This window comes from Ochotona princeps, chromosome 4, assembly GCF_030435755.1.
Source record: "Ochotona princeps isolate mOchPri1 chromosome 4, mOchPri1.hap1, whole genome shotgun sequence".
In the NCBI taxonomy this organism is placed as follows: Eukaryota; Metazoa; Chordata; class Mammalia; order Lagomorpha; family Ochotonidae; genus Ochotona; species Ochotona princeps.
Window position 1 is genome coordinate 3,545,242 of NC_080835.1, and position 19,186 is coordinate 3,564,427.

Below are 19,186 nucleotides of genomic sequence, written 5' to 3' on the forward strand. Positions count from 1 at the left end.
AGACAAAGCACAAAGCCGTGCATCCTGTGATTAGAAATAGGTCGAGCTGTTTGTCTTCCTCCCACGAGGGTCTACACCTTGCAGAGTCCATTTCCTCCCGGAGGGCAGGCTCACACCCCGAGGACATGGGGGTGGGGAACCCTGGGGCTGGCCAGGGCCCAGTGGCTGCAGCCAGAATTTATGACTTCCTGCCTCCAGCACGCATCCCACGGCCTCCCCCTCACCAGCACCTCAGCTGCTTCAGGGTGGGGAGCCTTCCCAGGTGGGCTGAGCTAATTGTGTCAAGCAAGCATCTTACTACCAAATGAATGGATGGGCTCCCTGCAAGGCCTCTGCCAAGTCCACCGGTGAGGCCCCTGACACTGTGAAACCCATGCTGAAAGGTGTCAGGAATGCCCGAGGACACGAGGGCCCCTGCAGGGTTGGAAGAAGAAGCTGTGTGTTGCTGGGGGGTAGAGCAGGGTGAGGGGGCAGGGAGGTAACCCCCGACCCTCCGTGGGAGGCCTAGTTATTAAGCTTGAAGAGACAGGATGACTACACCTCGGCTCTGATGGATGGTGTACCTCTGTTAAAATCCGCTCCATGTGCTGAGGGTTTGGTTTTTATTTCCTTCTCTGGACAGGCGGCGTGTTAAGAGAGATTTATAAAGGTGCAGGTGGTAGGGTGTCTTTCGCTTCCTGGTTTTGCTTCTTGTGGCTTTCTTTCTGTTGTCCGCACTCTTTCTCTCCCTCACCCATATGTTCCAGAGCTTTCCTCAGGGCATGGCTATCCTGTAACCCCCAGAGCCACGGGGTCACAGGGTCACAAAGGATGCTGCCTTCTTATGTCTTCCTGTTGAAGTCTGTTCTTGGCAGCTAACAAAGTACTTGCCTCCTTGTTGGTTTTCGCATTATCTGGATGTGTTACTTGGCGCTTACAAGCTCATACCTGGGGCCTGTGCCATGACTCAACAGGCTAATTCTCTGCCTTGCAAGTTCCGGGATCCCATATGGACACCTGGTTCATAACCCCTCTGTTCCACTTCCGTCCAGCTCCGTCGTGTGGCCTGGGAAAGCAGCAGAGGACGGCCCAAGTCCTCGGATCCCTGTACCCCAAGGGAGACTCAGAAGACATTCGTGGCGCCTGGCTTTGGACTGAATCAGCTCAGCTCTGGCCATTGCGTCTGTCTGGGGAGTGAACCAGTGGATGGAAGACCTTCTCTCTCTCTTCAGCTTGGATGAATCAAGGCCAGTCTCTTGGGGCCCTAAGAGGAGTATCCAGGAGTGCCGAGGTCATGAGGACATCGTTGTTACTATTCTGGGTTAGTGTTGCTCTTGTGGCCTGCAGGGCTGCTCAGCCTTGCTCCATGGACAGTTAGGGCTAGAGAACTTCTCACGGTGAACCAGCAGGCCTGTGTCCTGGAGGGGGCTCCCCTAGGAGTCCATGGTGCCCCATAAAGCTATGACAACACCAGCATATCCTGGGGAGACACGCTGATTGGTCTGGAGTTCATTGCATTTGGGGTGAGATATGGGGCCCAGTTATTTGAAAACCGTGAAATGGTTTCACCACTTCTGGCTACCCTGTGGCAGCGCCTGCGGTCATGGTTAGATGGCAGATGTATGGGAGTCACCCTGAGTCTCTCCCTCTTGCCCAGCTGGGTCCCGGCAGCTGACCTGGCCAAGGCCCCCAGCGGTGGCCCTCCTGCCCTCCACTGGCCACCTCCAGGAAGCAGGACCCTTATCCACGAAGCCTGCAGTGGGCACCCCAGGGGATCTGCAGAGCAGTGGGCGCCTCAGACCCGACTGTGGGACCCACAGCACTGCCCTGCTGCCTTCGCCCCCTCAGCCGGCCCAGTGTCCCCTCTCTTGCACCATCTTGGGTTTGCTTGCATTGTGAAAGGCATGGAAGTGTAAGGCACCCCAAAAGGGAAAACCTTACTGTCTGTCTCGAGAGAGTGTGTTTCCCCCAATGACCACCAAAGACGAGGCTTGATGCAAAAGCAAGAGGCTTTATTTGATTACCAGCGCGCTGGGGCCGGGGCCAGTTCCTCACGCAGGAGCCTGAGCACACCGACCCCGAGTCCTTTAATTACATTCTTTTTAAAGGCTAAGTCACAAGCAGGGAGGGGGGAGTCACACAATTAGGGGCTTTCCACTCCCAGGCCATAATTCTTGAGATGCCCATTCTAAGACCTCTCAGGTTTCTGGGCTATATTTCCTGAGACCCTTCCCATGCCTGGCCTGAGACCCTTCCCATGACCTCATCAGGATATAGCTGCAGGAGCCCCTTATCTCTCAGGCTCGCAGGTCATGTTTAGACTTCCTTACTCCCCTCCCTAATTGTAAAATGCCTGTTCAGCTATTCACTATTCTCTACCGCAAGCAGACTACAGCAGGCAAAAAACATTTTAGCAGAATATAGAAAGCAAAAGCAAGTTAAATCCTCTGGCCTTCCAATTCTGAATATTTCTTTTCAGAAGGAGTTGCTGATTGGACAAGTCACGTGTCTCAGCCCGGCCGTAGCCTTGGAGGGCTCATTTCCTCCCTGTTATCGGGGCTTCTGCCCTCTCCTCTGGCCCTTGGCCTGGTTCCCTTCAAGAATACGCTGGTATCGTTCAATTCTTTTGTCTTTTTTGCTCTAGTTTTACACAATTGTCTCAGCTTAATCACCTGAGAGTTTTCCTTTCCTGCCATCATGTTTTTAAAAGGTCTGAAAGCTTCTTTGTTTCTAAATGGTCTTGAATGCCTCCGCCCTCTCTGATATTGGGGAGGGGGTAAGATCTTTGATCTCCCTGAAGATCACAATTAAAGTTCATGTGAGAAGCCCAGCACAATAGCCTAGTGGCTAAATAATCACCTTGCATTTGCTGGGATCCCATAGGAGTGCCGGTTCATGTCCCAGCAGCTCCACTTCCCATCCAGCTCCCTGCTTGGGGTCTGGGAAAGCAGTCAAGGGTGGCCCAAAGCCTTGGGACCCTGCACCCACATGGGAGACCCAGAGGAAGCTCCTGGCTCCTGGCTTTGGCTCAGCTCCGGCCACTTAGGATAGTCTCAGTCTTCCTGGCATGCTTTTTTTCTTTCTGTTCTTCTGCCTCTTATTTTTTTTTTAAGATTTATTTATTTTTATTGCAAAGTCAGATATACAGAGAGGGGGAGAGACAGAGAGGAAGATCTTCTGTCTGATGATTCATTCCCCAAATCACCGCAACGGCTGGTACTGCGCCGATCCGGAGCTAGGATTCAGGGACCTCCTCCAGATCTCCCACACGGGTGCAGGGTCCCAAGGCTTTGGGCTGTTCTTGACTGCTTTCCCAGGCCACAAGCAGGGAGCTGGATGGGGCAGCTGGGCTGCTGGGATTAGAACCGGCGCTCATATGAGATCCTGGCGCACGATAGGCGAGGACCTTAGCCACTAAGGCACCGTGCCGGGCCCTCTGACTCTTATTTTTACTGTATTTTATTTCTTCGGGAGGCAGAGTGACAGTAAAAATGAGAGTGAGAGAGCAAAGTCTTCCATCTGCTGGCTCGCTCCCTAAATGGCTGTAATGGCTAGAGTGGGCCAGGAGCCATGATCTGCCACATGGGCGGCAGGGGCTCAAAGACGTGGCCCATCTTCTGTTGCTTCTGCAGGTGCATTCGTGGGGAGCTGGAGTGGAAGTGGAGCAGTGCAGGTTCAGCCACAGGCCCCCCACGCCAGCCCTAGGAGCTCTTTTCTGAAGCAGACTTCCAGGCCCATATTCCTACAGGATACCTTCAGACCCTCTCCCTAAACCCTTTCAGCAGCCACCTCCATGGCTCTTGTCTGGGTCTGGGGGGCCAGCCTTGACCTCCCTCTCTTCCTGACTGGCACAGGACAGAAGGGGATACAATGGGAAGTTCTTTCCCCCAGGGTCCTACCAGGCTGGCCTGCAACTCCTGGGAAGCCACTCTCGTGGGTTACTGTCCCCAGGAGCCTGGCCAAGAGTTCTGCCCTGGAGGCCAAGGTGTGGCAGGTGCAGCCCAGGAACCCAAGGTGTGGCAGCTGCAGCCCACGGGCCCTGTGGCCAGCCCAGGCAGCTCTGCCAGCAACCCTGGCAGTGAAGGTGGTGCTATGGGATGCCTGCTCCTAGGCCTTCTGTTCAGGGCCTTGGGGTCAAGTGTCCAGTCCCCAAGGGTCCTGAGGCCTAAGGCGACACTGGAGGCACCTCCCTTCCCTATGGGCTTCCAGGGGCTTGGCTGGGGCCACGGAGCTGGGACATTGTGTGTAGTCAGACAGAGGCTGAATGTGATGATGGAACTCACAGCCCGGACACATAACACCCAGCCCAAGAGGCTGATCCAAGCCTCCAGGCACCAGCTAGCCCGTTGGTGCTGGGAGACTGTTCCCTCGGAATGTTCCAGAACACCAAATGGTAACTTCCGTAACCATCAGCCCCAACTGGCTAGAACTAAGAACTGACAGTTTCCTTAAAGTCCATCGGCACTTCCTACTTAGGGCCAAGCAGAGAAGACCAGGCAGCTCCCTCCCTCTTCACCCAGGACAGCCTGCAGCTGCTGCTTCCTTTATTGGCTAATGGCCTGCTTCTAGCCAGCAGCTGCCACCTGCCTGGGTCAGGACACACCCGGCCTGCCCTCTGGTCCCTCCAGAAGCTTCCTACATCTCTGCCAGCCTGCGTGTCTTTGCCACAGCAAGCTCAGAAGAGGGCTTCTGCAGGCTCCGGCCCAGTCAGTTCCAGTCTTGGTCATTACAGAGGGCAGCTGGAGTGGCTGTGAGGGGGATGCGGTGGCGGGAGCCCCTCCCTGGAGGGCACTGGTGGTGCTCCAGTGCTTAAGGCAGACCTTAGGAATGCTGTAGCCAAGATGTGCATCTGGCAGGCAGCTGGCCCTGCCCAGCTGTGGACCTGCTGTGCTCTCTCCATGACAGCCAAGATCACCCCATGGGACCAGTGTGATGTGGTTTGATGTGTAGCAGGTTAGGCCATGCGATGCTAGCATCCCATATCAGAGAGCAGTTTCTGTCCCAGCTTCCTGCTAGAGCATTTGGGAAACAGAGGATGGGCCAGTACCTGGGCCCCTGCCAGTCACACGGGAGACCCGCACGGAGTTCCTGCCTCCCAGCTTTGGCCTGGTTCAGTCCTATGTGTTGAGGACATCTGGAGAGTGAGACAGTGGATGGATGATCTCTCTCTCCTTGTCTCTGAAACTCCCGTTCAAATAAAATTTCAGCAAAAAAAAAAAAAAAAGTCCCACCTCAGGGCCTCCCATGGAACTGTGCACAACCTGGAAAGGTCCCCTGGCCTTTTGCAGAGGGCACGGCGGGAGGGGTAGGACCTGGAGCCTGCCCCCTGCCTTCACGTCCTCACCTTGTAGTACCGCCTTCTCACCAGCAGGGGCAGTCGGGGAAGATGGAAAATTCCACTGGCTGATAGTCACTAAAAGTCTGTGGCTTTGTGGTTCCTTGCCATGCTGCAGCCCTGAAACCAACTGCCATTAATAGTAATACTAATAACAGTTTAAAATTTTATTTATATTTCTAATTGAAAGGCAGAGATCTTCCATCCCCTGGTTTACCCCCCAAATTGTTGTAACAGCTTGAACTGAACCAATCCGAAGCCAGGAGTTAAGAGCTTCTCTGGTCTCCCAGGTGGGTGCAGGTCCCAAGGCTTTGGGCCGTCCTCGACTGCCTTCCCAGCTCACAAGCAGGAAGCTGGATGGGAAGTGGAGCAGCCGGGATACACACTGGTGCCCATATGGGTTGCTGGCATAGCAGGCAGAAGCTTGGCCTACTACACCATGACTCCATCCCCCCTAGGATTTATTTGGGAGAGTTCCCATCTGACGCCTCAAAGAGCTGAGGCTGTGCCAGGGGCCAGGAACTCCAGTGTGGGTGTCGGGAACTCAGTTTCTTCATGTGCTGCAAATGGTGGCAGGAATCCAGTTCCTTGAGCCACCAGCCAGAAGCAGATACTGCACCCAGGCCGCCCCACAGGGGAGCTGACCGGGCGCCTTGCCTGCCAGGCCAAACCCCTGCCCGGAGCCAGCTAGGGCTCAGCCTCCTGGTCTGCTCAGCTTTCCATAGAAGACGATGGCGAGGGCCGGCCTGCCCAGTGGCATTGGGGGCCCCTTCAAGTAGCCCTTCCGGCTGACGTTGGCGCCCAGCTGGGCATGGGGAGGAGGTCTCTTAGGGTGTTCCCAAGTGTACCCCCAAAATGGTGCACTTTCGCCATGCCACCTCCACAAACAGGTGCCTGAGTGTCCGCGGGGAAGCCGGGCCACAGCCACGGGCAGCTTCCTAACGCCGCGGCCCACACACTGTCACACCCGCTGGCCAGCCCGATCCCCCTGCCTGGCCATGCAAACACGGAACCGTGGGAGGGCACTCGAGGGCCACGCCGGCCTCTTGGGTGGGGCCCGCCGCGCCGGCCACAGCTGCTGCCGGACAAGCCACAGCCGAGCTCAGAAGGGGCACGCGTCTCCACGTTGGGCCTTCGGAACCTGGGGGACCCGCAGGTGCCCTGAACAGAGAGGCCGGACAGACTTGAGTCCTTCTGAGGTCGCGACGGAAGCTCCGCCTTAGACGTTGGTTAGCGGCTTATGATTGGTCCAATTCCATGAACGTGCCCGCCTCTCGCCTGCTCTGGTTGGGCCGCGCAGGAATAGAAAGCGGCAGAGCCGCCCCATTCGCGCGGAGCCACTGTCTGTCACTGTCACGGCCGGGGTTTCTTTGTCTCTGCCCTGGGCCCCAGGAGAGCGCCGGGTGGGGACACAGGTCACGTGTGGGGGACCCCGGAGGGAACGCTGGGGAGGGTGACTCCCTGGGGAGGGGAGGCTTGACCGCACGATGCCATGGTGCTGGCTGCTTGCTGGAACTTTCTGTAATAAATGCAGACCCAGCGCTGACCCTAGAACTGCACCTGTAGGAACTTGGAGGTGAAGATTGGGATTTGAGTGAACTGTGCTATTCTCAAGGTCTCCATGTATCTCCCAAGTTCGCGGGATGGAGACAATGTAGGGCTGTGGGGCTGGCAATCTGGGGTAGGGTGGCGGGGGGAACAGGTGTGCTGGATATGGAATCAGAGAAAGAAAATGTTACCAAGGGATATGTCGCCAGCTTGCTGTGAAGGTGTAGGGAAAAGCGCAAAAGGTCTGTACATCTAGAATATTGAAGAAGCAGGGGTGGGTATTGGTCACAGCAGCAGAGTTATCGCATGGGATGCTCTCACCCCGTATTGGGATCCGCGCTGCATCCCAGCCTCCTAATGCGCACCCCGGAAGCCCTGCCACCCACACGGGCTGGGTGGGGCTGCAGCCTCTCAGCTTTAGCTGGACCAGCAAACTGGACATAACACTCTGTTTCTCTCTTTTTGTTTCAAATCGGTAAAAAATTAAACAACCGGAAAAAAGAAAGTCACACAACTGTTATCTTTATCACCCTCTTCCGACTCATGGTTATTCTGGGTCTGCCCTCTCTTTGAGAAGCTTCTTAATCTTACTTCTTCATTTGAGTTTTAAGAATTTTACCCAAGGGAGATTACCTTTACAATATATATTTATTTGGATTTTTTTTGAAGGGCAGAATTACAGAGAGAGGGGTTGACTGGGGAGGAGAGGCTGACCACAATGGCCAGGGCGGGGCCAGCTGGGAGCCAGGGTCCAGGGTCCAGGAGCCAGGGGCAAGCTGGGAGCCAGGGGCCAGGAGCCAGGAGCCAGGAGCCAGGGGCCAGGAACCAGGGGCAAGCCAGGAGCCAGGGGCAAGCCGGGAGCCAGGGGCCAGGAGCCAGGAGCCAGGAACCAGGGGCAAACCAGGGGCCAGGAGCCAGGGGCAAGCCGGGAACCAGGGGCCAGGAGCCAGGGGCCAGGAGCCAGGGGCAAGCCGGGAACCAGGGGCCAGGAGCCAGGAGCCAGGGGCAAGCCAGGAGCCAGGGGCCAGGAGCAGGAACCAGGGGCAAGCCGGGAGCCAGGGGCCAGGAGCCAGGGGCAAGCCGGGAGCCAGGGGCCAGGAGCCAGGGGCCAGGAACCTCGTCCAGCTTTTCTACACTTGGACCGTCTTCCGCTGCATTCTCAGACCTTTAAAAGGGAGCTGCGTTGGAAGTGGAGCAGCCAGGACTTGAACCTGCCCTCATGTGGGATGCAGGTGCTGCAGGTGGCAGTCATACTGCATTGGCACAAGATTGGCCCTAGAATATTAAAGTCCTCGGACACCTGTGCCAATGTCCCTTCCGTTGAAGTGAAGGAAGTGGGGTTTCATTTATCACTCCAGCCACACGAATAGTGGAAGCCTTAACACTGGCACGTACACAGTGAATGTTACTCGGAAGGTGGGGGAGCCAACACGCCCCTGTGAGCATGGGGAAGACCCCTCAGCCCACCCCATCAGGGCTGCAGAGAGAGAGGGCTTCCCACTTACCCTTTAGGAAGCGGAAGTGGGGGTCTTTACGTTCAGGTCTGGGGGCACAGGGGGTATCATGGCAACGTGGGCATTCTGATTGACAGGCAGGAGGAAGGCATTACAAGGGTCTTGAGCTCACTTCCTGCCTTATTCCGAATCACCATGAGTCTCCGCGAAGTATGGCTGATTGCAGACATGTTCAGAGAAGTATCAAACTAAAGCAGTAATTGTGGATGACAGGACTTTGAGTGGCAAAAATGTGAGCACATGATAACACCATATCTATGTAAATGTAAGTCAATGAAGACTAAACATCATTGCTCTAAAAAAAAAAGCTATTTATGCATTTTTGTTAGAAAGCAGGATTTACAGAGAGAAAAAGAGGTAGACCTTCCATCTGCTGGTTCACTCCCCAAGTGACCGCAACAGCTGCAGCTGAGCCGATCTAAGGCTAGGAGCCAGGAGCTTCCTTCAGGTCTCCCATGTAGGTGAAGTCCCACTGCTTTCCTGGGCCACAAGCAGGGAGCTGGAAGGGAAGTGGAGCCACCAGGACTTGAACCAGTACACAAATGGGGTGCTGGAGCCACAGGGTGAAGATTTAGCTTGCTGCACCACTGTGCCAGCGACCTTTTTTTTTTAATTTTTGCACAGAGATTTTATTTATGTATTTGACAGGGACAGAGAGAGAATCTCCCACTTACTCCCCAGATGGCAGAAACGGCCAAGGCTGGGCCAGGCTGAAGCCACATGGATGGGAGGAGACCAAGCCCTTGGGCCATGCCTGCCCAGGTGCAGTAGCAGAGCTGGATGGGAGTGGGGGATGCAGCTCTCTAACTGGCACTCAGCAAAGACACCCACAGTGCAGGCGGTGGCCACAGGGCGGGCCTCACCTCCCTCCTTTTTTGTTTAAATTAAAAGACCTGAGAGAAGACAACATGGAACGGTCAAAATCATCTCTAGACAACCTAGGCTTTCTCCCTCCAACTTAGAGAGATCACCTGTAAGAGCAGAGATCTGCACATTCTTAGAAAACTTACTCCTGGGGCCCGGCGGCGTGGCCTAGCAGCTAAAGTCCTCGCCTTGAAAGCCCCGGGATCCCATATGGGCGCCGGTTCTAATCCCGGCAGCTCCACTTCCCATCCAGCTCCCTGCTTGTGGCCTGGGAAAGCAGTGGAGGACGGCCCAATGCATTGGGACACTGCACCCGCGTGGGAGACCCAGAAGAGGTTCCAGGTTCCCGGCTTCGGATCGGCGCGCATCGGCCCGTTGCGGCTCACTTGGGGAGTGAATCATCGGACGGAAGATCTTCCTCTCTGTCTCTCCTCTGTATATATCTGGCTGTAATAAAAATGAATAAATCTTTAAAAAAAAAAAAAAAAGAAAACTTACTCCTGGAATTGAGGTGAAGTTACAGGTTTTACAAGGGTGTAGGGTTAATCCCCTAGCTGCTTTCAATAAAGCTGTATCAACAATTAAATGTTAACTACTTTGGGGCCCGGTGCAGTGGTCTAGCGGCTAAAGTCCTTTCCTTGAATGCGCCGGGATCCCATATGGGAACCAGTTCTAATCCCGGCAGCTCCACTTCCCATCCAGCTCCCTGCTTGTGGCCTGGGAAAGCAGGTGAGGACGGCCCAAGGCCATGAAGTTCCTGGCTCGTGGCTTTGTGGCTTCGGATCAGCTCAGCGTGGGCTGTTGCGGTCACTTGGGGAGTGATTCATCGGACGGAAGATCTTCCTCTCTGTCTCTCCTCCTCTCTGTATATCTGATTGCATAAAAATAAATAAATCTTTTAAAAAAAGACTAACCACTTTGCACATAAAATTGCTTTTTTAAATTTGTTCTCACAAGCAGTTTGTGATGTTCAAATCTGTTTAACTTGTGAAGAACACTGTTGACCTAATTTTTAAGCACATATAGCTTCTCACAATAAAATTTTTCATGTTTAGCAGGTTCAACTCTATCTTCTCTTGATCTTATAAAAACAAGGCGCTGAAACCTATTTTTTTTAATTATTTATTATTTAACTTCATTAATTACATTGTATTATGTGACACAGTTACATAGATACTTGGGGAAACCTATTTTTTTAAGATTTATTTATTTTTATTGGAAAGTCAAATTTACAGAGAGGAGAGACAAAGAAAGATTTCTGTCTGCTGTTCACTCCCCAAGTGCCGCAGCAGCCAGAGCTGAGCCGATCCGAAGCCAGGAGCCAGGAGCTTCTTCCTGGTCTCCCACACAGGTGCAGGGTCCCAAGGCTTTGGGCCGTCCTTGACAGCTTTCCCAGGCCACAATCACGGAGCTGGATGGGAAGTGGGCCATAAACTGGATCCCATGAGGACATAAACTAGCACCTCGTGGGATCCCAGCACATGCAAGGCAAGAATTTAGCCACTAGGCCATCACGTCAAGCCACGAAGTCTATTTCTGAAAAGTTTGCTTATCAACTTGTGTTCCCCCTCCATTTGCCTAACTCACATGTAGTAAATAAAAATGCTCTGATTACTAGTGACAAACTCATGAGGTAGGAAACAAAAGCAGCCGGGTGTTGTTCGGGTTCCCCAGCAGGCAGGAACCATCAACGCCTCTAACGTGGGCATGGAGGTGGCACCAGCGGGGAGGAGCTGAGGTTCCCTGGCCCTGGCTGACCCAGGCAACAGTGCTGGGCACCTGCTCCGCAGCCCTGGCCCAGGAGATGGCCCCTCCCCGGTCCACCCAGACCACCCTGCTTCGTGCGCCACGCAAGCTTCCCCTTCCATGCAAAACTTCTCCAGTTTGCAACTTGGAACCTGAGCCCACCCTCCTCCCTGCCAAGACATTCACTTTTCTCCCCTGGGAGATGTCTGCTGCCCCAGCTCCTTGCTCTTCTCCCCAGCAGAAACAGCACACAACTCACTGTTATTTTTCTTCAAAGGATGCATTCAGTCCGTGGTACCCACGCACGTGTGGTGGATTGTAAACTTTCTCTCTTGTTCATTTCCCACAGTCCCTCCCACCCCGAGAGGGTCTCCTGCATTATCATTTTATGGGGGTTAAGTGTGTTGACAACTTGGGGAAGTATCACAAATACCACAGAAACTTCAAAAAAAAAAGTTGAACATTCTTATTTTTCTCTCTAGCAATTCACCTGTATTGCCCTTTGTGTTTCCAGGTGGGGTTATAGATTTATGGTCTTAATATTTACCAACGACAACAGAAATCTGCCTGGCCAGCAACCCAGGGAAAAGTGGCAGTCGTGACAAATCCTTTATCACCAAGTTAAGAATATCTTTATTGGGCCTGGCACGATATTGCAGTGTTTGAAGTCCTCACCTTGCACGCCCCGGGATCCCATATGGGCACCGGTTCTAATCCCAGCAGTTCCGCTTCCCACCCAGCTCCCTGCTTGTGGCCTGGGAAAGCAGTCGAGGCTGGCCCAAAGCTTTGGGACCCTGCACCTGTGTGGGAGACCTGGAGGAAGTTCCTGGCTCCTGGCTTCAGATTGGCTCAGCTCCAGCCGTTGCGGCCACTTGGGGAGTGAATCATAGGATGGAAGATCTTCTTTTCTGTCTCTCCTCCTCTCTGAATATCTGACTTTGCAATAAAAATAAATGAATATTTATCAAAGACTTAACCTAAACCACATGAAATTACAAGTACCATTTAGGGTCAGTTTATAGATTTCTGAAAGTTTTAGGAATAGTTTAATCCCAAGTCAATTTGAATAGTTTTTTTTCTTTTTTTTAAAATTGAGGGGTAGTTGTTCGTTTGTTTGTTTTTTAGAGAGAGGGAGAGAAAGGAGAGTTGGGGCTGGGGAAGGGCCATAGCTTAGGGTTGGGCACACAACCATGGCCCCACCACAACCACAAGAGCAGTCACCACTGCCTCCCAGTGCCTGCATTGGTGGGAAACTGGGATGGGAGCACACCTGGCCCTGGGATGCAGGCACTGCAGAAGGGGACCCGAGTCCCACCCTCATCAAACGCCTGCCCTCTTGAAGGGTTCCTAATCTGGGTGAGCAGCATCATTGGAGGCAGAACCTCCCGTTTCCAGGAAACCTACGTAGTCCCAGAGACTAATTCAGAGTGGATTATTACAAGTCCCAAGGTTACCCTGCAGGTGGACTGCCTTGCAGGGGCTGTAAATGCAAAGTCAATCACTCCAATGCCTTCTCTTTGTAAATCTACCTTTCCAATTAAAAAAATAATAATAACCTTATATGTGTGTATACATATATCTTTACAAAAATGTACATTATTTTTGTCTTTTTACAGTATATTTTTAGTAGTAATTTTGAAAGATATGACCTTGTTGGAGAAGGAGAGAGAACTCCCGTTATTTGGGTTACTCCCCAACTGCTTGCAATAGTTGAGGCGGGTGCATGGTGGGGGGCAAAGGCAGGAGTTAGAGCTCAGTTCAGGTGGGTTGGGTAACAGGGACCCAATCGCTTCGGGCACCTTTGCTGCTTTCTTGGGGTCTGTGTTAGGAACCCAAGACAAGAATCACCCCAGGAACTGCGAGGTGAGACTCCGTGACCCACCGGCCAAGGGCTGGCCCTGACAAGGCATGTGAGTGGACCTGGCCATGACAGCGATCAAAGGAGCGGAGTAGACCTGGTTGATCCAAGGGTACTCATCCAATTTTTTTTTTCCTTTTTTCCCTGGGTGGGTGGGGGATCCAGGAGCAGGGGTAGGGCCCCCTTGACAAAGCTTGCAGCCTGAAGATGGAGAGGAAGTCAGAGCATTGAGGATCCCAGCAGGCCAATCTGAGCGATGATCAAGAGAGACCAAGTGCATCCCACAGACAGGTGACTGTGTTCAAGTGTAAACCTGCCCACGTGGTCACCAACATTCTAAATAGCTTTTGGCTAGATTTACCAGTTCTCTAAAAAAGCACAAGTTACACCCTGGATTCCCTGAGTGTAAACCAAGCCATTGTTTTCTCTCCCTGAACCTTACGCTCTCCAGGAACTAAGCTCTTTCTCTTTATTTATTTATTTTTATTTTTTAATGATTTTTCATAGTTGATTAGAGTGCAGAGTCCAGGGTTAGAGCAAAGCGTGTAAGACCATTGTTTCCACATTGACTTTTTTCCTTTCTGTATCTGGGGGAGATGGAGAGGTAAGGGGAGAAGCTCCACCCAGCCTCCCACCCTCCCCAGGTCCCTGATGTGGAGCATGCTCCGAGGATCCTGCTCAAGAGGTTTCGATAGTTCAACAGTTCCGGATTGCTGTTGATCCCGCCACTCCAATCCCGATGAAATCTCTCCAGAATCCACTGATTGCTAGATCCACCTTAGAGTCTCCGTGTGCCCAGCTAGTCACTGTCAACCCTTGGCTGGGGTAGTTGATCGATTTGCTCTGTTCTTTATCTTCTGTTCTGGTCCAGGTGTCCTCTGGAGGTTCCGATGTACTGCCATGCTCTCCATGTGCATGTGGATATGCTGTCCACTGCTCTGTCTGAGCCACTGAGGAGGCTCAACTCTGACACGGTCAGGCCATGGAGCCTGCAATTTCCTCCATGGTTGGAGTTCTGAGTCCAGAGGTTCAATTGAGGGGGGGGGGGATCACCAAAGAAACTTCGTCTGAAGTGATCCCAGACCCGATTCTTGTGTGTACTTGTCAATACAAGGTCTGGCATGGTCCATCGCCTTAGCAGACTACACACACACTGATATTGCGATTGCTGGGTCAGTTCTGTCTGCAGCCCTGTGTTCTATGCAAACCAACGGGTACTGGCATCCAGGCCTATCCTGCCCACCACACACTCAGCCCCCACGCAAACCAGAGGAACTGCAGCCTGGTTGGAGTGACCTGGTTGGAGTGGCTTGGGGGATGGGAGAGAGAGAGGTCTTTTGCCTGCTGGTTCACTCCCTGAATGGCCACAATGGCCAGAGCTGTGCCAAGCGGAAGCCAGAAGCCTGGAACTCCATCCTGGTCTCCCACATGGAAGCAGGGGATCTAAGCCCTTGGACCATCCTCCGTTGCTTTCCCAGGAGCGTTAACAGGGATCTGGATGGGAAGCGGAGCAGCTGGGACTTGACCTGGCTCCACCGGGATGAGGGAGTTGGAGGCGGTGGCTGAAGGAGCTGTGCCCCAACACCAGCCCCCCTGCATAATCTCGTTAGGATTTTCTAATACAGCCCAGATAAAAACTGGTCACATAAACTCAGAACCACCGCCTTTCCCTCCCCCACCCAGGCTGTGGAGTTGATGTTCAAGGAGGGATTTCCTGAGAAGACAGCAAAATGTGCAGTGAGGATGGGTGCGTCAGCGGGACCGTTTGTCTGTTTTCAGTTCCCAGACGTCATAGGTCATCCCCGGGCTGGGAGTGGATGTCTCTTCTGGACACCACTTCTGACCCCAGATCTGGTAGGGGAAACACTGGGGCCCGTTCCAGTCACACAGGGTTTGTAACAGAGAGCGCAGTAGCTGCTCCCTCGCCAGGTGGGGGTGGGGTGAAGGCTGCCCGGAGCAGGACACATTCCTCCTGCTTGGTGAGCGTGGACAGTCCCTCCTGAAGGCCCTCGGGGAGTTCCTGATCGGTGCAGACACGGTTTTCCTTCACTGCTCACACGGTCATGTGCAGTGCCAGAACCACCTCAGCCTCATGTCCCCTCAGTTACACCCATTTAAGGTTTATTTTATTTTTATTGTAAGGCAGACTCTCATATTCCTGTTGAAAGAGCAGGGGCTTGCCCTGTTCCTATGGGCATCTCGATGCTTTCTGGCTTGGACAGACAGGACTGGGAGCCTGAGTGGGCAGCTCAGCGCCACGACCGGCTATGTGAAGAGCCACTGTAGGGGCTGGCTTTGTGTGGTACAGCAACGAAAGGCTCCATCTGTGACAACACCAGCCTCTGTCACTCTGCCTAGTAAATGAATACAGAGATCTTTAAAAGCTACCCAGCCATAATAACTTTTAAGATAGATTTATTTGCAAGTCAGAGTTACAGAAAGGGAGAGGAGGGCAGAGAGAGACTCTTCATGGCTACGACGGCCAGGGCTAGGCCAGACAGATGCCAAGAGCCGGGCGCCTCTTCCAGGTCTCCCATGGTTGCAGGGGCACAAGCCCCGGGCCATGCTCTGCTGCTTTCCCAGGCACAGTAGCAGGGAGCTGGATGAGAAGTGGAGCAGCTAGGACTCAACTTAGCACTGTGTTCTAGGGTACTGGCCTTCCGGGCAGTGTATTCTCCCTGGTGCCAAGGGCACGACCTCCACTGACGGACAGGTGTCGCTCCCCGTCTTGCTCAAGGATCAGGAGCACGGGGGAGAGAATCAGCTTTCTGTAAACCCACTTCGTTCTCACTAACCCTGACTTCTTCACTCCAAAGCACAGATGCCCACAATCCCCCATCAGCTCCTCCAACCCCAGCTTCCCTCTCCTCGACCAATCGATGTGAATGCAGGTTGTGCCAACCTCTAAGTGGCACCGAGGCAGCTCTTTACTCCTAAGGTGTGCCAGGCAGTGGGTGGGCCATTGCTGGAATACACAGGCATCGTTGGGTTCTGGGGCACAGTGCCCAAAGGCACGCAGCTCTGCTTCTTTCCGGGACCAGACAAGAGGTGGACAGACGCCTCTGGCAGCCTGAAGACCGTCCTTTGTCCAGGTGAAGTCACCAGAGGGAATTTCCCCCTCTCCTCTGGAAACAAGCACTTACTAAATCTTGCCAGGTGACGAAGTCAGGCCATGCTGCAACTACACCCTGGGGTCTGGTCCCACCAGTGGCATCCTGAGCTCTTTCCCCGGGGTCCCAAGTGGCCCTGCACTGACTTGTGCAGCCTGGTGTGTGTGTGTGTAGTGGGGGGTGTGTGGAGAAGCCCTGCCCGGGGGCCCTCCTGGCTGATTATTTGCAGTTGAAGCTGCCTGAGTTCCCTATCACCCCATTAAATGTAAAGGCCCAGCCCTGGGAGGGTGTGGCAGGGATTTGGGGCATGAACCTGCCGAGGGAAACAGTGTTCCAGGGAGAAGGAGGTGCTGGGTCCGGGGAAGGGCCCTCACGGTGGCCAGGCTGAGATGTGAGAGAGCCAGCAAACTGTCCTCCACACATCGCCTCCAGGGTGGCAGACGCACGCCTTCCCCACATCAGCAGCACACACTGACCAGCAGGGGCTCTGGTGCCCAGGACACGCCAAGCCAGCCAGGGTGATATGGGTTTGGGATCCGAGTTTCCTAAGCCCTCAAGGGCCCCGAGCTCCCTCCCCCAGGAAATATATAAGCCCCGGGGCACAGCTTTTCCCTACAAAATTTTATTGGTCCCGGGGTAGGGGTAGGGGTGGAGAGGAACGAGCCAGGCACCCTCACTTCTTCCCGTTGGCGTTAATGGGGCGGTTGACATGGTCGGGGGAGGCCAGGAAGGCTTTGATCTTGGGGCGTGCCACAAGGCGGGCCACATAGGCCTTGAGTAGGGGGAAGGCATCCAGGCAGCTGGGGGCCAGGACCTGGTGGGTCAGCAACAAGTCCAGCAGGTTGTAGTCGGCGAAGGAGATCTGTAGGGACAGGAGAGGGGGACTCAGTGGCCAGAGGTGGTGGGGTGGAAGCCTGAACCCCCTCCTCACCAACCCCCGCCACACCGAGTCTGCACCAGGTGGCTCACCTGGTCGCCCACGATGAAGGACTTGCCACCCTGGTTCTGGGACAGCAGAGTCTCAAAAGGCTTGAGGTGCCCGGGCAGCGCTTTCACGTAGCTGTCCTTGCCCGCGTCCTGCAGGAAGCACACAGCTACTGTCACTCCTGCCTGCCCTGTCAGCAGCGGGGGTCCTCTGTCTCGCTCCTGGATCTTTCCCCAGGGTCACTCACGTAGTTGGTGTAGATGAGGGTGATGTATTTCATGCGCAGGTCCTCCACACCGTCATTCACCATGTCCAGCAGGGCAGCCTCCCGCTGGTCCTTTCCATAGATCCCTGGTGTGGGCGGAGTGAATGGTGTGACTGACACCTGACCCGCACAGCACCCCAGCACAGGTGCTGGCGGCCACGTGGCTGGGAGTGGCCACAACCAGGGGCCCGGTGGGGGGCTGAGCCTGACATGCTGAGCTGCCCAGAGCTCGGAGTGAGGGTCCCGGGGGCTGGACATGGCACCTGAACATCTCCACTTCCTGCACTTGGGGAAATCGGCCGGGCTAAGGACAGCATGGGTGGTCACTGCCCACCCTCTGCCCGGCTCGGGACTCACCCAGGGTGCGGCCCAGGTGCCTCAGGATGGCATTGGACTGGTACAGGGTGAGGTCTCCGTCCTGAAACTTAGGAAGCTGCCCGAACAGCTGTGGGGGACAGCATGGCTCAGAGAGGGGTGCTAAGCTCGGCTACTTCCCCCACCCCAACTGCACCCCCTACACCCCCGAAGGATGTTGTCACTCACACAGGAGCTTTTCAGTGAGCCCTGGGACCAGGTCTCTAGGTTGATGACCTCTTCCTGCCAGGTCTGGCCCTGGTCAGCCAGCAGCATACGCATCATCTCACAGCGCCCTGGGGGCCGAGGGAACAGCAAGGGGTGCACGGCTCGGGGAGGAGGCAGGGGGACCAGCCAGGGAGCCAACCAGAGGGAAAGGCAGGCAGGAAGGAGGTCCCTGGGCAACAGGGTTGGGGCTGGGGTCTCCCTACTGCAGCAGCCCCCTGCGTCCCCTCCTGTCCCTTCCCAGGCTCCTACCTTGCACGGGGAAGTAGACGATGGTGTAGGGAGGCACTACGGGCGCGAAAGGGAAGTCGATTAGGGACGTGGAGGCAGGAAACCGACAACAGCTGTGCGTCCCCCGCTCCCATCGCTGCTCTAAGCGCTGCCACCCCCAGGGAGCCCCCAGCTGGGTGCTATGCACGCCCTGGATCCTTCGCACCCCATCCCCGCACTCGGAATCCCCCCGGAGCCCAAGCAGTCGGACTCACTGCTTGCAGCGTGGTCTTGGGTGCAAACTCGCAAGCTGCTGCGTAGACGGAGGCGGCACTCCAGCGCAGGCCCAGTGGCCCTAAGCCTTATAAGGGTCTGCACGCCTCGGCCCGCCCCGGTCCGTCCCTCCGTGCTGAGTCACTGCCCGCCCGGCGACCCCGTGGGGCCTCGCGGTTGGACACTGCAGCCCTGGTCGCTGGCGCCGGGCACCAGGCGGGGGATGGGAGGCGGGGGATGGGAGGGGCGGGGTGGGGTGGGGTGCAGCGCGTGCTGCGCAGGCGCCCTTGTGGGGGTCAGAGAGCCAGGCGCCTGCGGGATGGGCGGGGCCCCCAGGAAGCAGAGAAATCACGGAGGGGGAACAGCAGAGTCCAGTAGTGGCCAGGAACGCCCTTCCCGCTTCTGCGGGACCCCCCCACCCCGAGTTCCAACTGGACACACGCCCTGCACCGGGAGGAGGCGCTGAGTGGGATGGGGGGATTGGCCCTGCACCCCGAAGGGGCGCGCCCTCCAGGGTGGAATCCTCCAGGACTGGCCGGGCAGGGACAGGCTTGGCTCGGAGACATGCGGGTGAGGTTCTGCCCACCAGGGCTCAAACCACCTGTGCCCTGCCTGGATCGAGCAACAAGCTCCGGGTGTGGGCTTAAGTGGTCTCTCGCTCCCGCCGCCCGTCCCAAGCCCCCTTCCCGCGGGACTGGCGAAGCCCTCTAATTCCTGGACGCAAAATGTCTTTGTTTCATTGTGTGACCTAGACATGACCTTAAAGCAACTTGGAATTTGCTTTCTGCCATCCTTGTGAATTACACATGTGGAAGAAAGAAAAAGCGAGAACAGGTGCATTTTAATGGGAAGGGGGTGGGGCAGGGCCCACTGCTACTGGAGCTTCTCCCAGCAAGTCACCCACAACTGCTCACTCCTCTGCTTTCTCACGCGATCGCAAGTCATCTGCTCACTCCCGTATGCCATCACATGCCCAGTGC

General features: G+C 55.1%; 1 protein-coding gene across 1 annotated transcript; it reads right to left on the minus strand.

Annotated features, from left to right (window-relative positions):
* Positions 1–16,560: 16,560 nt before the first annotated feature.
* On the minus strand, positions 16,561–18,407 carry GSTP1 (glutathione S-transferase pi 1). Its single transcript, XM_012930650.3, has 7 exons — positions 18,209–18,407; positions 17,976–18,011; positions 17,688–17,794; positions 17,502–17,589; positions 17,127–17,230; positions 16,924–17,031; positions 16,561–16,816 (listed from the first exon to the last, which is right to left on the minus strand). Coding segments are annotated over exons 1-7 (633 nt in total). The 5' UTR covers positions 18,210–18,407; the 3' UTR covers positions 16,561–16,627.
* Positions 18,408–19,186: the final 779 nt, after the last annotated feature.